The sequence below is a fragment of the Curcuma longa genome, chromosome 11 (genome assembly GCF_044706935.1).
Source record: "Curcuma longa cultivar G26 ecotype Majalengka, Jawa Barat chromosome 11, ITB_CL_G26_1.1, whole genome shotgun sequence".
Lineage (NCBI taxonomy): Eukaryota > Viridiplantae > Streptophyta > Magnoliopsida > Zingiberales > Zingiberaceae > Curcuma > Curcuma longa.
This window is the reverse complement of record NC_133871.1, coordinates 18,964,186-18,980,727: the sequence shown is the minus strand read 5'-3', so window position 1 is coordinate 18,980,727 and position 16,542 is coordinate 18,964,186. Positions and strand designations below refer to the sequence as shown.

General features: G+C 34.9%; 2 protein-coding genes across 5 annotated transcripts; both read left to right on the top strand.

The window, feature by feature from the left end:
* Window positions 1–1,258: 1,258 nt before the first annotated feature.
* Window positions 1,259–9,840, top strand: LOC141839949 (DEAD-box ATP-dependent RNA helicase 27-like). Of its 2 annotated transcripts, XM_074727815.1 has the most exons (14): window positions 1,259–1,490; window positions 3,624–4,132; window positions 4,297–4,482; window positions 4,897–5,082; window positions 6,266–6,349; window positions 8,104–8,145; window positions 8,216–8,287; window positions 8,354–8,458; window positions 8,555–8,653; window positions 8,730–8,768; window positions 8,847–8,951; window positions 9,029–9,097; window positions 9,171–9,296; window positions 9,435–9,840. In XM_074727815.1, the coding sequence occupies exons 2-14, from the start codon at window positions 3,770–3,772 to the stop codon at window positions 9,612–9,614; spliced, it is 1,656 nt and encodes a 551-aa protein (XP_074583916.1). In that variant the 5' UTR covers window positions 1,259–1,490; window positions 3,624–3,769; the 3' UTR covers window positions 9,615–9,840. The 2 variants fall into 2 exon arrangements, with proteins under 2 accessions (XP_074583916.1, XP_074583915.1); XM_074727814.1 differs by having other exon boundaries at window positions 8,354–8,653.
* A 1,508-nt stretch (window positions 9,841–11,348) lies between these two features.
* LOC141840145 (NAC domain-containing protein 74-like) lies at window positions 11,349–15,756 on the top strand. Of its 3 annotated transcripts, none has more exons than XM_074728049.1 (6): window positions 11,349–11,408; window positions 13,690–13,852; window positions 14,493–14,770; window positions 14,872–15,147; window positions 15,242–15,401; window positions 15,502–15,756. In XM_074728049.1, exons 2-6 carry the CDS (start codon window positions 13,708–13,710, stop codon window positions 15,612–15,614), a joined length of 972 nt encoding a protein of 323 aa, XP_074584150.1. In that variant the 5' UTR covers window positions 11,349–11,408; window positions 13,690–13,707; the 3' UTR covers window positions 15,615–15,756. The 3 variants fall into 3 exon arrangements, with proteins under 3 accessions (XP_074584150.1, XP_074584148.1, XP_074584149.1); XM_074728047.1 differs by having other exon boundaries at window positions 11,356–11,408; window positions 13,680–13,852; XM_074728048.1 differs by lacking the exon at window positions 11,349–11,408 and adding an exon at window positions 13,123–13,538.
* The last annotated feature ends 786 nt before the right edge of the window (window positions 15,757–16,542 follow it).

Genomic DNA, 16,542 nt, shown 5'->3' with positions numbered 1-16,542 from the left:
TGCCCTCGCACTCATCAGTATTCGCGTGCTGATCATATGTTCCATACTGTTGTTGCTATATTTAAGTTCAGGAAAAAGTCCAACTCGTTCCACAATCGAAGTCACTGATATCGATGCCAAAAACCATTCTTCCATGGTGCAAAGACATGAGTTGTGTGGTGATCATGCCTGTTGCCTCCTTTATTGGCAGAGACAAGATTCTGCTTTATCTTTAGATAATAATACACTTTACCAGCATTTAAGATACGTGAGTGGAGTGGTTAGGAAGGTCCATTGATGCTTGTATATTTTATGCTTTGAGCTAGATTTTCATGCAAGATGATGAGATTAAGATTCCAATCACTTTCTCTTCCAGCACACTCAGATTAATTTGCTCGAGTACAATTAATGTTAGATTTCATCAATGGTTTCTGCCATAAGCACTGATGCTGCTTCTACTCGACGAGTTTCAGCGAGAGGCGTCGGCTGCGCATCATGTCATTAAGTTAAGTAGGTCGTCGCTTTGTCGGCAGTGCTTGAGATTGATGCAGCATGAATTATGATTTCGAAATTCAGTCAAATTATAAGTAAAAGATTGCCTCTGTTACATAACCATGAAATATTTGTTAATAAAAATATAAGAATATCTGTTTGATCTCGTTTAGTGACTTAGGTAATTAAGATTATTTAACATATATTTCGAAACAACAATAATTTGTAATGTTATTTTTATAAGAAAAAAGTACTAAAGAATTTTTAATTGATGTTTGATTGATTTATATCAATTTCAAACTGCTGATTTCCGGACCAATTCAATAGTTTTACTATTTCTAATTCAAACTAAAATGTTTTTGATTTTATTATGGTTTAAAATTTTCATGTAGACATATTTCAATTTTACACCTTAACTAATCAATTATTTTCATTAATGTTATCTTGTATGAACTATCAAGGGTGATGATTACATAAATAAACTCTCTTTTTTTTTGTTGGTAAGGGCTTTCATTTCTTATATAGTTAGTTACACAATTAAGTTAATAAAAATAGTAAATTGTTTTATATTTTAGTTTTTAATTGAATTCTTCAATAATTCTGTAGTTTTTTTTTATAATAATTTTCATGAAGACCATTTTTTTTTAAAAAAATAAAGACGGGTCGAAAAGCGGCGTGGCAGTTGAATCTAACTATAAACGGGTATCCCGGCCCGCCGTGGGAGCGACTCGCACTATAAATATTGCAAATCGAATAGCCCGGATATTCCTGAACCCGAACCCTAGCTCGACTGCGGCAGCGCCTCTCTCGTCTTGTTCCTCCCTCGCTCCGACGCACGCCCCTCCTGGGTGTTACACCACCACTCGGCCTCATTAATCCGACCTTCTCCGACGAGGCTAAGTAGGTACTCGTACTTCTCCTCAGACTCTGCTCCGCGACTCATCGGGTAGCTTCCTTCCGCCATCCCTGCGCCCATTTTTTCTGTTTAAAGCTCAACCGCCGACACTCACAGAGAAAAGGTAGAATATCGACCTTATTTTTCCATAAATTCATCATCTCTAGCGATTGTAATTAACATATAAAATTGCCCTAAACAATGGTGCTATTAGTTCCATCAACATATTTTTTCTCTAAAATCTCACCAGTTTCCATGCTTCTGTTTTGACTTGTTTGTAGCTACTCATCAGTAAGCAATGCACGTGGTTTTGAGCATCACATATTCTGTGCGCTTCCTGGTTGTGTCTGCAACAATTACGTGATCTAACATTGCTTCTGCATTGACATACTTGTGGCATTAGCTTTTAGTTTTATTTGCATCACCTCACCACTTTTTCTCTAGGTATTTAGGTTGCAGATGAGAACCATTTTATAGCACCTTTTGAGCTTGATAATTGATATAATATTTTAGAAAGACTGTATGTATGTATTCCTGAATTAATAATAAGGATGAACATGGGCTGATTCTCAACCAAAATTTGATCCAATTCAAGTTTTTCAGAATACGAAAAATTGACCTGAAATTGAAACTGAAACCATTTACAGTAAAGTTGATCTACTGTGAGTTGGGTTGGGTTTGCTTAGTACAATAAAAAGTCGATTTCAATATTATAAATTGAAATTCCATAACTAAAGATATCAAAAGACTTAATACAGTATAATTATATATCCAAACTTATAAAATATAATTATAATAGTCATACAATGCAATAGAGTCTCCAAGACTAAAGCCAAGGATTTTTTTTTTACTTTTCTCATCATATCATGGTATTCTTTCGTTACTATTAATTGCACTACAATTTATTAGCATAAATAAACAAACAGAAGTAATTACTCCTAATAATCAGTGATAATCAAATCTTGTATATATTATATTTACTTAGTATTTGTATCTGATGCAAGATCCAAATACACTGCATTATTGACCCATGAATTGACCAAAACTAAAATAATCTGAATTTCTAGATTGAATAGGATTGGATTGGATATCCATTGGTTTGGGTTTTCTGTCACCCCTACTTAATACAGTTAGCGATCAATGTAATCTTACTATTGTTTTATTGAACTAATATGATCAATGTCTCTTAATATGATTATTTTCTTTGTTTCCAGTGATAAAAAATTATATAACATGGGTTTCCCTCCCTTCTGCACATTGGAACATTTGATAAATCACTTGACTTAGCGGGGCTATGGAAATATAACTATTGAAAGGGCACTTAGAAGTGGGTATGGTAGGTGCCAGGTTCTGTCTGAACTCACCTAAGTTAGGCATGGGTATCCTACCCTTATATTTAAATGGGTGATTTTAAATTTTTTGTACTTAATTTTTAATTTTTGATTGGTTTTAGTGAGTTCATGTACTTGTACATTCCAAGGGGGTGGGCTTGGGTAGTGGATAAAAATGAGGTAACCTGACTTATTATCTCTTATTTGAGTGTTTGATCTTTGAGTTTCCTAACTATTCCTTCATTTGACTCAATCTATTAATTTGCCTCTCCAACCACTGCCTTTTTCTTCTGCTGTAGAGGACATCCACACTCATGGTCGAGTGATTGCTAGTGTAGGAATTAAGCAATGATAGATAGTTGAAAATTTAATAACTATTGATTCAAATGTATTAATGTACCATTCTCATCTTTCATCACTGAATATTTTCATATTAGTATATTTTCACAAATCAAATGCAGATTTTCTATTGTCCTTATTGCAACAGTTGAATTGCCTTTGGGTTGGGTTATGTATGACCTATCTTCTTGTGGATGCTTAAGAAAGTGTTATGTTCTTTGAAATCTTTATCTGTCTGCTTTATTTGTTTCAGAAACAAAGCATCAACTGTTGAAATCTATTTGTAACATAGTGAGCTTAAAAATGCCTCTAAACAAGTTCTAGTTACCTTCACAATATATTATGCTTAATCTAACTATTGAAGTAGTAATGATAAATTCAAATGTAATATTTATGCTCACAGTATGAATTTTAATAGATGTGTGAACTTGAAACTGAAAAAAATCAAATGGGTCCAAATTGAGCTGAATAGAAAATTTTAATTATTTGACTCAAACATTCTTTTAAAAGTTGTTTTCAATTTGGTTTCATTCTACTAAATTTGGTCTTACTAAATCCTGCGCTTTCGTTTTACTAAATTTGAGCAGCTCTATTCTCTGCAATTGGCGATCATCAATCTGCAAAGTCAATGGTTCCAGAACATGCAAATTAGACTTATTAGTAGAAGCGGTTGCCATTGCAACCACCTTGAATAGATACAAGTGTTCTCAGTTACAATCATACAACCGTTTCCATGACTTCTATAGATGATCTTCACCAGGGGAAGAAGTTCAACAAGAAACGTAAGAACAGATCAGACCCTGACGAAGCGGAGGCAAACACCATCAATGACGAAGTTGGTGGACCACAGTTGGAAAAAGTAGTAGTAGATGGGAATGGTGATGGGTCTCCAAAAGAATCAAGTGAGGAGCAGGAAGTTCATGCGGAGAGTGATGGAGATGAAGTCGGAGAAGGTTCAGAGGGGACTATTGCTGCTACTAAGATAAAGAATAAAAAGAGTCATGGGATCTTGACTACTGACTCATTCTCTAATCTCCCGATTTCCAAGCAAACCATGAAGGCCATCCAAGAGATGGGTTTCCAACACATGACACAGGTTGGTTTTCTTTTTAATGATCATTTCCAATACTAGGTTTATGATTTTTGTCTCTATTTTACCCTCTTTCTTTCATGACCATTTTCCTTGGGTCCACATTTTTTTCCTGATGCAGCAATGGTTTTGGGTTTTAGCGATTACAATGTTTCATATTATGATGGCAGATTCAATCTAGAGCTATCCCACCACTCTTGGCTGGGAAGGAGTTGATGGGTGCAGCAAGGACAGGATCAGGAAAAACACTTGCTTTCCTTATACCTGCAGTTGAATTGCTGCATCATATTTGTTTTATGCCTCGGAACGGGACTGGGGTTATCATTATTTGTCCAACCAGGGAGCTCGCCATTCAAGTAAGACCTTTTTTATTAGTTATTCTACATGTCATTAGAAAGTCTTTTTTACTGTATTGTTTGTCTGATTGATGTCTTAAATATTCTATTGAGTTTTATTTATATATATTTAACAAAACTATGACTTTTGTAATTTCAGTTGACCATGTTACTAGTAGGGACAACTTATTGATTTGCTTAATTTATGTGAAGATTTGAAATTATAATGCTGCTATTTTTTTAGCCATGATATTTTGTCTCATTCTCTGTTGTTGCTCTTAGCCTCTTAGCTAAAAATACACGAACTCTTTTAAAAATAAGCTAATGAGGAATTTAGAATTTCCTGCTTTATGCATTGGAAGTTCTTTTGGTGTATTTTGTTGAACTGACTGGAACTTAGTGAAACTCTTGGCTAACAGATTGTTCACATTGCAGACACATGCTGTTGCAAAAGATCTCTTGAAGTACCATTCTCAAAAACTTGGCTTGGTTATTGGAGGAGCTGGACGAAGAGGTGAAGCTGAGCGTCTTTCTAAAGGAGTAAATTTGTTGGTGGCTACTCCAGGAAGACTTTTGGATCATCTTCAAAACACCAAAGAATTTATCTACAAAAACTTAGTGGTAAGTAGTCCATAGTTGTAAAGTTAGCTAGTTCTTTTGTTTCCTGTGAATTTGATTGTATAGCATTCTATTGTTTTCAATGCTTTGCTTCATGATTGTTTATGCTAAATCATGCATCTATGCAGAAGGTTGAAAAAATAAAGTACTGGTTGATATTTGATAACAATACCTCAACCAATGATATTTTCTGCATGGAACTCAATTTGGAAATTGATTTCTTTAGGCTTCCAAGTTTCTTTACCTTCAGTTGTCATATGGTTCGAGGAGATCGATTTCGTATTTTGAATTTTTTCATCCTTGATCTCACTGATTATTCAACCCGTGTTTCAATGGATTTTCTAGATTTTGTATGAGATTACTGCATGAGGTTAACTTATTTATGCTGGTAGTCATTTTTAAAAAGTCAGGAAGAGGTGTGAAAGTACCACAATAAAAGATAGGTGATTGGATAGGAGTTTGTAGTTTGAAGTGGCCTAATGAATATGTATCTTTCCATTGGATGTTCTCACTACTCTGTATGTGTGTGTGTGTTTAAGTATATCTATCTATTCACAAGATTCGGTTGGAGTTTTAACAGATATATACCTGTACATATACTTTGTTCTAGGGTGAGCAGTTTGTAGTGCCTTTTGTGGCTTGCATTGATGTTTAGATAAGTATTAGTCTCATAATTTTTGTATATGAAGAGATATTTTGATGTACTCATGAGCAAAGGTTGTTTTTAGGATTAGGTTCAAACTATTCATTGGGTTCATGGTTCTTAATAAGACAATGTTGGAAAGAGTCGTTTTGGTAGCTTGTAGGGTTCCAATATTTTATGTTTCTCACCTGTTTGATCATAACACTGTTGGACAATCATTCTTCATTTTTTAAATTTTATTTTAATTTTTTTACTTATTGTTATTATTATGTTTTTTACCTTCAATGAATTGGAGGCATCTATTAACATATTTGTGGACTCATCTGCAACAATTTCTCCATTATGCTTTTGCTAAGTTATTGCTGCAGTTCAGAAGCATATCTTGTTTGAAAATGCTCTGTTACTAGTTTGTTGGAGTTGTTGTTGCTTGCTACTACATCGGCATTCTTCAGATGTTTTATGTTAATATAAGAACTTTAATTTGTTCATATGCGCTTTTTTAATGTTGAGATGCTAAGTTTGTACATGGCTTCTTATATGCAGTTTCTTATAATTGATGAAGCCGATCGAATATTGGAGGCAAACTTTGAGGAAGACATGAAGCAAATATTTAAGAAATTGCCAACGGTATGCTACATTTTATCTGTATATATAATTTTTTCAAATTATAAAATTTCATTGGAAACTGGATCTGCATGTAATTTTTAACAAAACGGATAGTCAGGATCTGTGGCTGAGCTAATATCAATCGTGTATGGGAATGTTGAGAGAGAGTCATCCCCTTAATATTTCTTCTCTACAAGTTGAGGAAATTTTTTTACTCTATTGCAGCTGAAAAAAGTTCAAATAAAGCTGATTGGGGCTTTAGTTGTTTCTACAAGCACTCCTGTCTCTTACAGCCACATGATACATGGTGGCTATGGGTAGCAGTTTCTTTCTACCACCTGAGATTTTAATTTTCGAGGGCCTCTGCTTGACTTTTCCTTCACTCAGATTCATTGCAATCAGATCATGGAGAACTGTATTGAAACAGTTTGCCACATTATTTCTTAAACCTGCATTTTAGGGGAAAAAATTGTCTGATTGTTTAAGCATCATGATACTGAGCGTCCGTTGTTTCTGGTTTTCAATGTTTCAGTTGTATGTATGTCAAGGGTGTGGTCATAGATAGCTTACTTATTAGGCATCGTATAAATTATAAATGGAAAACCTTGGAGCATGTCTTTTGGACCAAACAAATCTGTCATTTTCCTTTTCAGCATGTACCAGCAATTTAGCCAGAAAAATGAATTTACAATATTTAATGAGAGCCTACACGATCCTACACTCTTTTCCATTCACCAACAACTTCACTCTGAATATATTGTCCATTCTTTCAGCCAGAGAGGATCTGGAAAGTGATTCCCAGGTCTATTGGGTATCTATTCTGGCTCAACCATGGCATGCTTATTGTGAATTCTTTCATGCTCAATTTTCCTGTTGATTTCAGTATCAAATACTATACTGGCAACTATGGCATCAGCCACATTTTGTCTATCCCATCTCAGTGAAATTTCATACTTCTTCTATTACATTTACTCTTGCCTCTAGAAACTGTATGCTCTAAGGGCATACTAGAAGCACAGCTGTAGTGTCCATACATTTCATCTAGTATGACCGTGTTGAAAACCATTGAACAGTGTCTTTCTTAGAAGACTATATCCCAAATAGATATGTGGTTAGCTATGGGCATCTTTCAAATGATTTTTCTTTATCCTTCTTGTCAAAACATGAAAATTTTTTTATTTGATTTTCATTCTGAGTTTTCCTGATACCAACATCGTAGTAACATTTGCTGAACAAACGTTTTTTACTTTGGTTAGTAATTCTACCACCTCTTCTGCTATATGCTATAAGACACTTACCTTTACCCATTGAGTTCCTCTTCATGATGAGACGTTCTGCAAGTATTCACTTTAATTACTGGGCTCTTAGATTGTAGTTTTAACTGAAGCCCCTTGTGTTTTTTGTTTGCATAAGGGTCATCTGTAAATTAAGACGGAGAGACTGTCTAACTAAACTTGAATTTAGTACTGCTAAAGATATAGTCTTCAAATTGTGTTGGGTCACTGACCTCTTTTGCAGTGGTCCAGGTTTATGTGACTGGCTACTTGCATCACAGCTCTCCATTTGAAGATATTTCAGTAATAGTGGTCTCTTCTTATAATATATTGTACTTGAAATGGTTCAGTTTTGTTTGATGGCTGATTAAAAATCTTATTTGTAGCATGGGCTTTACTAACACTGCTAATTTTTCTTTTGGAATTGAAAATTTCCTTTTACAATGGCTCATGTCCATTTCTTTAAACTCTTGGTGTCTTATAGAATTCATTAATATGCAGGCAAGACAAACTGCTCTATTTACTGCTACCCAGACTAAGCAGGTTTGTTTTATGGTGTTACCGTGCCAATTTTGTTTATGGTTTCACTGGATAAATAATAAGCAATATACAGGTTGAAGACTTTGCGAGCTTGTCATTCAAGGATAAGCCAATATATGTTGGTGTTGATGATGGAAGGTCAAAGGTGAGTTCCAGATTTGTCCAACATTGTTTTTGTATTAATGATATTGACAATGTCCACCCATTTCAGGTAACCGTCGAAGGTTTGCAGCAGGGGTATTGTGTTGTTCCCAGCAACAAAAGATTTCTGGTCTTGTATGATTTCCTTAAGCAAAATCTTTCAAAAAAGATAATGGTCTTTTTCTCCTCCTGCAACTCGGTTAAGTACCATACAGAGCTTCTCAGATACTTACAAATTGATTGTCTCGACATCCATGGAAAACAAAAACAGCAAAAGCGTACTACTACATTTTTTGACTTTTGCAAAGCAGAAAAGGGTGTCCTGCTCTGCACTGATGTCGCTGCCCGCGGGCTTGATATTCCTGCTGTGGTGAGTTAAATTTCACTTCTCTATCTCTGGCTATCCGTTACTTAATTCAGACGCTTAGTCTTTTTTGTGTGGGTAGGACTGGATCGTTCAATATGATCCTCCTGATGAACCAAAGGTGTGTATGTGCAAATTGCATTTACTTCCATCTGTCTTCTTGTTTGGCAGGCAGTTCTGAATTTTCATCAATTTTCAGGAATACATTCACAGGGTTGGTCGGACTGCTCGTGGGGAAGGTGGCAAAGGCAATGCTTTGCTTTTTCTGTTGCCCGAAGAGTTGCAATTCCTACTCTATTTGAAGGTATAATATGCTTCACAAATGTTTATTTTAAAGGTCTTACAAGTGTGTCAAGCTAATTTTGTTATTTACACTGACAGGAAGCAAAGGTACCTGTCAAAGAGGTCAAGTTTAATGAAAATAAGATCTCGAATCATCAATCTCATCTGGTAATACACTTTTGTGAACATCTCACCGTATTCTTGTATTTGTTCTTCAACTTAACTATTGGAAGGTTTGCAGGAGACCATAGTCGGAGAAAACTACCACCTGAGCCAATTGGCCAAGGATGCTTATAGGTCCTACATCTTAGCCTATAATTCACATTCAATGAAGAATGTTTTTGATGTGCACCACCTCAATCTCAAGGTATGCCCTATCTGCTCATTCTGTGCATCAATTTGTATGGCATTTGATATACAACCTTCTGTTTCTGCTCATTCAAGTCTTGTTACCATAACTTATGACCTTTGTACTTAATTTTGCGACATTTGCATACTGCAACAGGATGTGGCTTCATCCTTTTGCTTTAGTTCTCCACCAAAGGTGAAGCTAAATTTGGAGACTAGTGCATCTAAGTTCAGAAAGAAGATGTGTAGAACTGATGGCAATCAACATGGTATCAGCACAAGCAATCCTTATGGAAGACAGTCGAGTGATGATAAAAGGCAGTATATGAGCCATTGAAGTCTAGCGAAGATGAAACAATGGCTAAAATTGTGCACCGAAGAAATGTAAGAATGTATGATTGAGTACAAATTGAGTTCATTTGTCAGATTTGTATTTATCTTTATCATTAACGTGTATATGTTGCATTCCGAGAGCAGAGAGTTAAAGAGCTCTATGTTATATTCTACTGATGCAACTACAAATTTTGTTTATGGATAAATAAGTTTCATTCTTATTTTTAGAACGGAATATGTCTTGTATAGAATTTTCGCAAAACTCAAATTGCTGATCAAATGAATGTACCATTTCCAAAAAAAAAAAAAATCCCAGTAGGCGACCCACCCACCCACCCCCCTTCTCTGTTACACACTCCAATTTATAGTAGTTTTTATTCATAATTTGAATTTTAATGATAAATCTTGTTATTTTACTTCTTATATAAAATGCACAAAATCTATACTAACAATTATATCATGGGCAAATATAAGATATAACAATTTATACTTCAGCTCCTCTCTTCATTAAAATAAATTTATCATATATATATATCCTAAATAATTATATTTGCTATTTCATATTTTATTACTCCACTTAAATTCAACTGGACGGCTGGACCTGTCCGGTCCCTACGTCGTAAGTTACACTCTTCAATTTTAACACGTCAATTTAATCACGTGGATTAATTAGCAAATGATCCATCACTCTCGAAGTAGATGGTTGCAACATGCTCTCCCGTTGAGCGTTTGACTTCAGTGTGCGAAACACCTCATTAAAAAAAAAAAGTAAAGATTTAAAAGATCGACTCCGATGCCAAATAAAAATAAAGAGATAATTAATAAAATATCCTAAATTTTTGAGTATTTTTTCTGTTCGAATTCTATCCAACAGTTCGACTTGCTCTTAGCTTTTCAAGCCATATCAATTTTATTCAATCGTCTGCATGATATCTTCGACTCAAGTTATTATTAGATCCCTTCATTTCAACAACAATTTCAAAAGAAAAAAAAATATCATTTGCTGCTTGATAACTCTGTTTCTCTTTTGAATGAAGAAAATATTTCAAATTTTCAAGAAAATAAGAAGGAAGCATTGTTTGTAATGAGAAAAATCTTAAGACCACAAACTTGCCTAAATGAAAGTTACATTTTGCATCTTGTAGATTTAAATTCTTACTCGTTGGTGGAGTTCGTTTAATATTTACCCTTATTATTATTATTAAATGATGGTGTGCTCTGCATCGTTGGTGATCAATCGGAGAAAGGAACAAAGTGGCCGAAAGTGAGCAAAAAGACGACGCTGAATCGCCTTATCGCTTCTTCCTATCTCCATTATTTTTTTATCGGCTTCGCCTTACTTTCCAGGTAAAAGTTTCAATGGTCCTTTTTGTTTATTAGTGCCGAGAATATATGGCTGTGTGGTGATTGACTTCTTTGTGTCTCTTTCGGCTGTGCTATTATTTGTTTAAACCAAGTTTGATAGCGAGCTTTGTGTAGCTAGGGTTCTTCCAATTTATGTTTGGATGGAGATGTCCTTGATATTTGTTATGCCATCATGTGATTCGAAAATCAACATTATGTTCAATGCTGATGCTTAATCAATCATTTACAGTAATATTGGGCAATCCATGGTTGGACATATATGATTCAAACAAGGTGTTCTGTTTTTGTATAGATAAGCTTGTGATGGTGATTGTGGATCGAAAAACACAAAAGAACTTTTGGATGTCACTGGAACGTGCTTCAAGTGTTTGAGAAATTGCTTTGGTGACATCTCAATGGTGAGCAACATTAGCAGCATGTTCATGGACAATAGGTTCGATTAATCTCTTTAGTCTCCTGTGTTTCAATGTGCATTAAGATTGTTTGTGTGTCTTGCTATCTTTGCCATTGTTCTACCCGATTGCTCTAATTTTGAACAGATTAATCTAGATTCAGGTTGCCTTAGCAGATAGAATATATACCATAAAAACCAACAAAATTACAGCTTTTTCCTCATTGGTTTCTTCCTTTCTTATGAAACTAAGCTGATGTTATCTTTGCTCGGAAGCAACCATTTTCCTGAATGCAGTAGGCTCAGCAAAGAAGCTTATTCTCTGCCTTCCTTCTATCTTTGACTTTTGGATTTTGGATTATGAAGCAGTTCAAATCATTTCCATTTTCCCATATCATTCTTTTTTATTTATCTTTGACATTTTTTATTCAAAAAAGGTCATTAGAATGTGCTAGTTAGATGTCTGAATATACATGTAGCCATCATCTGACTATTTCCATCTAGAGGCAACCAATGGAAGAAGGGGACTATGCCTCATCATTGATAGGGAAAACATTGCAGTAGAGTACACACTACTTTGCCTTTGCTGCTCACTGTTTGTTCATATGCCTTCAAGAGGCAGCGAGATTTTTTTTTTTCACTTGTGGTCACAGAGAAAAAGCACTTGGGTGTCTCCACTTTTTTTTGTAAGCTTTTTTTCATGAAATGAAGAAAGGTGGAATATAAGTGATGTCAAAGAGGAAAGGAGATCATGAAGTTGAAACATAGACTTCGAATTTCTATAGCTTGGCCCAAGTGTTGGAAAAATATAGACAACTTTACCTTATGCAGAACATTCAATTCAAATACTCAAATCTGGAATGATTAACTACTTTGCAGTATTTCTTGTATGCATTTTTGGACTACTTGGATTAGTTAAATGCTCATGCAGATTCTTGTATTGATCGAGTATAAAGACCACACCTGCTGGAGAATGCAAGTACAAAGTTGAAAACCATGTTGTGGATGATAGGAGAGGAATAATTTTCTTGGCAGAGTGGTGAGGGATGATAACAAGAATTAATGTAAAGAAAAAGAACAAAAAAATATCAAACATAAAATTTACATGATTTGATCAATATTCTCTCTCATATCCACAGTATGATGAAATCTTCTCCACTTTAATCATAGACAACCTAATGAGATGGTTTACACTCTATGCTATATAGAGCTTAGGAACTAATTCAGCAAAATCAATTCAATATTGGATCTAAAATAAATCCAAGTTGCTATGGGCGATTAGATAATTCAATATGGCCATCTAACGGCTAGGAGGTTATCTTGACATCCCTAATAGTGACATAACACTTACATTCTTGGCAAGAACATGCTACTTCTTGTGTTGACCTTTTGTGTATGCATTGAATCAATTTTCTACATGCTTTAAATTCTTTGCTAAAAGACAAAGTTAATGCAACCTTTTTTTGCAACAAGTGAAAAAAAGGTAAAATTTGAGCTTTCCGACACCCTAACTTAGGCAGAATTTAGCCATGAAATTCAAAGTATAATTAGGTTCTGTTTCTAATGGTTAACTAAAAACTTCCTGGAATGAATTCAGATTCAGATGTGAACACTCTCTGTGATGGCAGGGTCCACATCTTTTGGAAGTTTTAGAATAACTTCATGCAGACAGCTGACCTTTGCTTGCTTCACACTCCCTCCTTACTCTATAAATTACTCATCTCTCGCCTGTTCTCCCACAATTTGTTACCAATTCCTGGTTTCTACTTCCAAAGTCCAAGCTTAAGACTTCCATCATTACTTGCATTGCATATTTGAAATCCTTGCAAGTTCTGTTCCTCTCAATCTTGCTTTTCAACTTTTTGAAAAATTATTAGCTTGATCTTCATTGTGCACCTCAAATCCTTGCCTTTGCTTGGTTTTCCCAAGTTCCATAATTCCAACGTTGAACATCCATCATCAATTTCACATCTCAAACCTCTGCTACTCTTTCTCGAGTTTGACTTCTCTCTCTCTCTCTCTCTCTCTCTCTCTCTCTCTCTCTCTCTCCAGCTTTTCAAACAAAAATTACTCATCTGCTTTGCAAAATTCTCAATTTACAACTGAGTTTCATGAGAATTATGATCTTGGACTGCAAGGCTCCTATTCTTTGGAAGTATTATTTAGAAAAAAGTTACCATTTCTGGATATTCCACACTTTTAATAGTTGTGCTGTGAAGGGAGAGATGCAGCTCTCATGAGTTCGTTTTTCCTTTTATTTTCTCACTGCTCGATATTTTGAAGATCTATTTATTGCATCAATTGAAATTTTAGTGATTATAAGGTGCAAAAACTGGATGCCATGTTGCCACCTGGTTTCCGATTCCACCCAACAGATGCAGAGTTGGTAGGGTACTATCTGAAGAGGAAGGTTGATGGGTTAAATATTGAGCTTGAGGTTATTCCAGTGATTGATCTATACAAGTTTGATCCCTGGGAACTACCTGGTAATTACATGCCTTCTTTGTTGATTACTTGTTGTCATTAGGTCTTTGTAGCAGAATGCAGAGAACATGGGTTTCATTGACTGCATATTAATCCCAAAATATTTTTAGATTTTGTATTACACAGTTTTTGGTACATTGCTTCATATGTTTAAATCTACAAGTATTCTCTGAAACAGAAATGCTAATTTAAAGTGTTGCCGGCTGGAAAGTCTTCATAATCATGTAAATTTCATGTGTCCTTGTGCTTAATTTCTTTTCAATGTGTTTAGGAGAATTGCTTCTTTAACTTTTAATCAAATCATAATGTGCATGCTATCCTAGAACAAAATGCCCACTTTGTAAGACCTTATAAATCCATGGTTAGTGTTGATTCTTTGATGCATTTTCAATATAATGTAGACTTAAATTTGCAAATTTCTTTATGTAAGCATCTAATCTTTTCTCTTTTTCTTTTACAAGCCATTTGATTGATTAGACTTCACTGCATTATTTTGTCAAAAAGTTAGAATATGCAACACCAACATGTTTGAATAATGCTGCAAAGTTAGAAATGACAAGATGCTTGTGTGATTGCCTCGGAGTCAATTAAAATCCTTAAAAAATAATGATTTAACTATTTTTACAATGTGTATGTTTTCAGAAAAATCCTTCCTTCCAAAACGAGACATGGAGTGGTTCTTCTTTTGCCCACGGGATCGCAAATATCCAAACGGTTCCCGCACAAATAGAGCCACAGTTTCAGGATATTGGAAAGCTACGGGCAAAGATCGAAAAATCGAGTGCGAGCGTGCGGTATTTGGACTGAGGAAAACTCTAGTTTTCTATGTCGGACGAGCGCCCGGGGGAGAACGAACTGATTGGATCATGCACGAGTACCGTCTTTGTGAAGATCTTTTCCATGGATCCTCAAATTTCCTAGTAAAAACTTTAAATCTTAATTGGCACCTATAAATATAATTAAAAAGAGCAAAAAAAATTGTCATTGCATTATGAAACTAATTGTAGTTATTATATCTCAGGGTGCTTTTGCCCTGTGCCATGTAGTCAAAAGAAATGCAAATTGGTTGAAAAGTGGTGACCTTAATGGAGAACCCAAAGCACAAAGGAACTTGCTTTCTTCATCAAGCCGCAAAAGGGACTACGACAATTTATTAAATCGCACAGAAGAAAGTTTGTCCCTTGAATTGCTCAACGGAGGCAGTGGTTCATCGACCATCACCTCTCCTGAATCTGTTGAGCTACATCCAAGTCTGCCACAAATTACTGAAATGGGCATCATTTCAGATGCACCAAAGGTATAAACTAGATGTTGATTAACTATTTTGCAAATTTTAAAACTTGTTCATTCTTGTGTGTAACTATTAATACTAACTTGTTATCTACCTATAGACAACCTCAGTCCCTTTGGAGATGAACCGCACTGAAGAAGCTTATAAAATGTTGTCACCGTTTCCAAGTCCTGTGCATTGCATGGAAATGTATAATTCTTGGGAAGACATCACTTTTCAGGGTTGGAATTCAACAGAGTTCATTGATATATCATGCAGTGGTATTAATTGTTATTATAGTTATTCAAATTCCCTTCTCTTTATGACAAGTCATTTACTTCCATCTAATCTATCTATCTATATATAAATATATAATTACAGGTGGTGATGTTTTCAGTGTGATGAGATCACCTCCAATTTGTAGGCAGGCGAGTGAAGGGGAAGAAGTCAACTTGTGGTTGCAGGAAGATACTACTGTGGTGAGTGTAATGTAATTGCATCTGGAAGATAATATTAAAAATGGCAGGAGAAACTATTTAGAAATTACTCTTGGATCACCTCTCCTTTTAATATCTGCTGTATCTGAAAGAATGAATTATGTATAAATTTGAGATTAATAATATAATAGCATGTATCATCAGCTTTGGATTCATATGCTTCACTAGCAGAAAGATCTTTGATTTACTCGTATCACCGATCGAGAAGAGGTCACCTCATTCTTAAATTTACGACTGAAAGTATATATCTTCTCAAGTTAATTAAGAGGAAGATGATGAAGTTCTACTTGCTTGGACTGAGCCAACATCATAGAACTAATTATCGGATCCATTTACTTAGCTTGTTCACTTAGTTATCCTAAATCTTACAAATAATTGCTTCTTTTAAATGATTGTAAACTTACTAGAAATTCATATGAACTATATTAAATGCAACCCTTATAGTTCTAGAATTCTTCAAGCATCTTGGACAGAGACGGGATCGAGTTCTTCACTCATTTTTCATTAATGTAATTAATGCATAAACATCGCGTTGTCTTTGGTGTTAAATTTCAAACAAATCGATTGATTTATGATATCAATTGCTAGTTGTATAAATACATTTTCTTTTCCAAATTGTTCAAGTAGAACATGACATGATGGTTCCATTTAATTTCCAGTAGACAGATCATATATATGTTGGATTAATTAGATAATTAATCATCTAAAATAATACAACAAAGTAGACTTTTGGGAAATTAAGCAACGCGAATGAAGCCAAGTGATTAATTCAAAGTCCGATGGATGCACGTCAATGACTTCAGTTTGCTTATTTAATGGATGATTATAACTGTTTTCTAATACTAAATGCCCAGCTTAATCAAGATTGACCTATCCACTTGTTAGCTGCAATAATCATTGACCAAACTAAACAAGTTCTTGCAAA

Bases quoted from the DNA above. Each gene is read 5' to 3' on its own strand.
- LOC141839949 (XM_074727814.1), top strand. From the start codon at position 3,770: ATGACTTCTATAGATGATCTTCACCAGGGGAAGAAGTTCAACAAGAAA. The intron at 4,483-4,896 runs GTAAGACCTTTT...TTCACATTGCAG, and splicing joins CCAGGGAGCTCGCCATTCAA to ACACATGCTGTTGCAAAAGA. The intron at 8,288-8,353 runs GTGAGTTCCAGA...CACCCATTTCAG, and splicing joins TTGATGATGGAAGGTCAAAG to GTAACCGTCGAAGGTTTGCA.
- LOC141840145 (XM_074728047.1), top strand. From the start codon at position 11,371: ATGGTGAGCAACATTAGCAGCATGTTCATGGACAATAG. The intron at 13,853-14,492 runs GTAATTACATGC...GTATGTTTTCAG, and splicing joins TGATCCCTGGGAACTACCTG to AAAAATCCTTCCTTCCAAAA. The intron at 15,402-15,501 runs GTATTAATTGTT...ATATAATTACAG, and splicing joins CATTGATATATCATGCAGTG to GTGGTGATGTTTTCAGTGTG.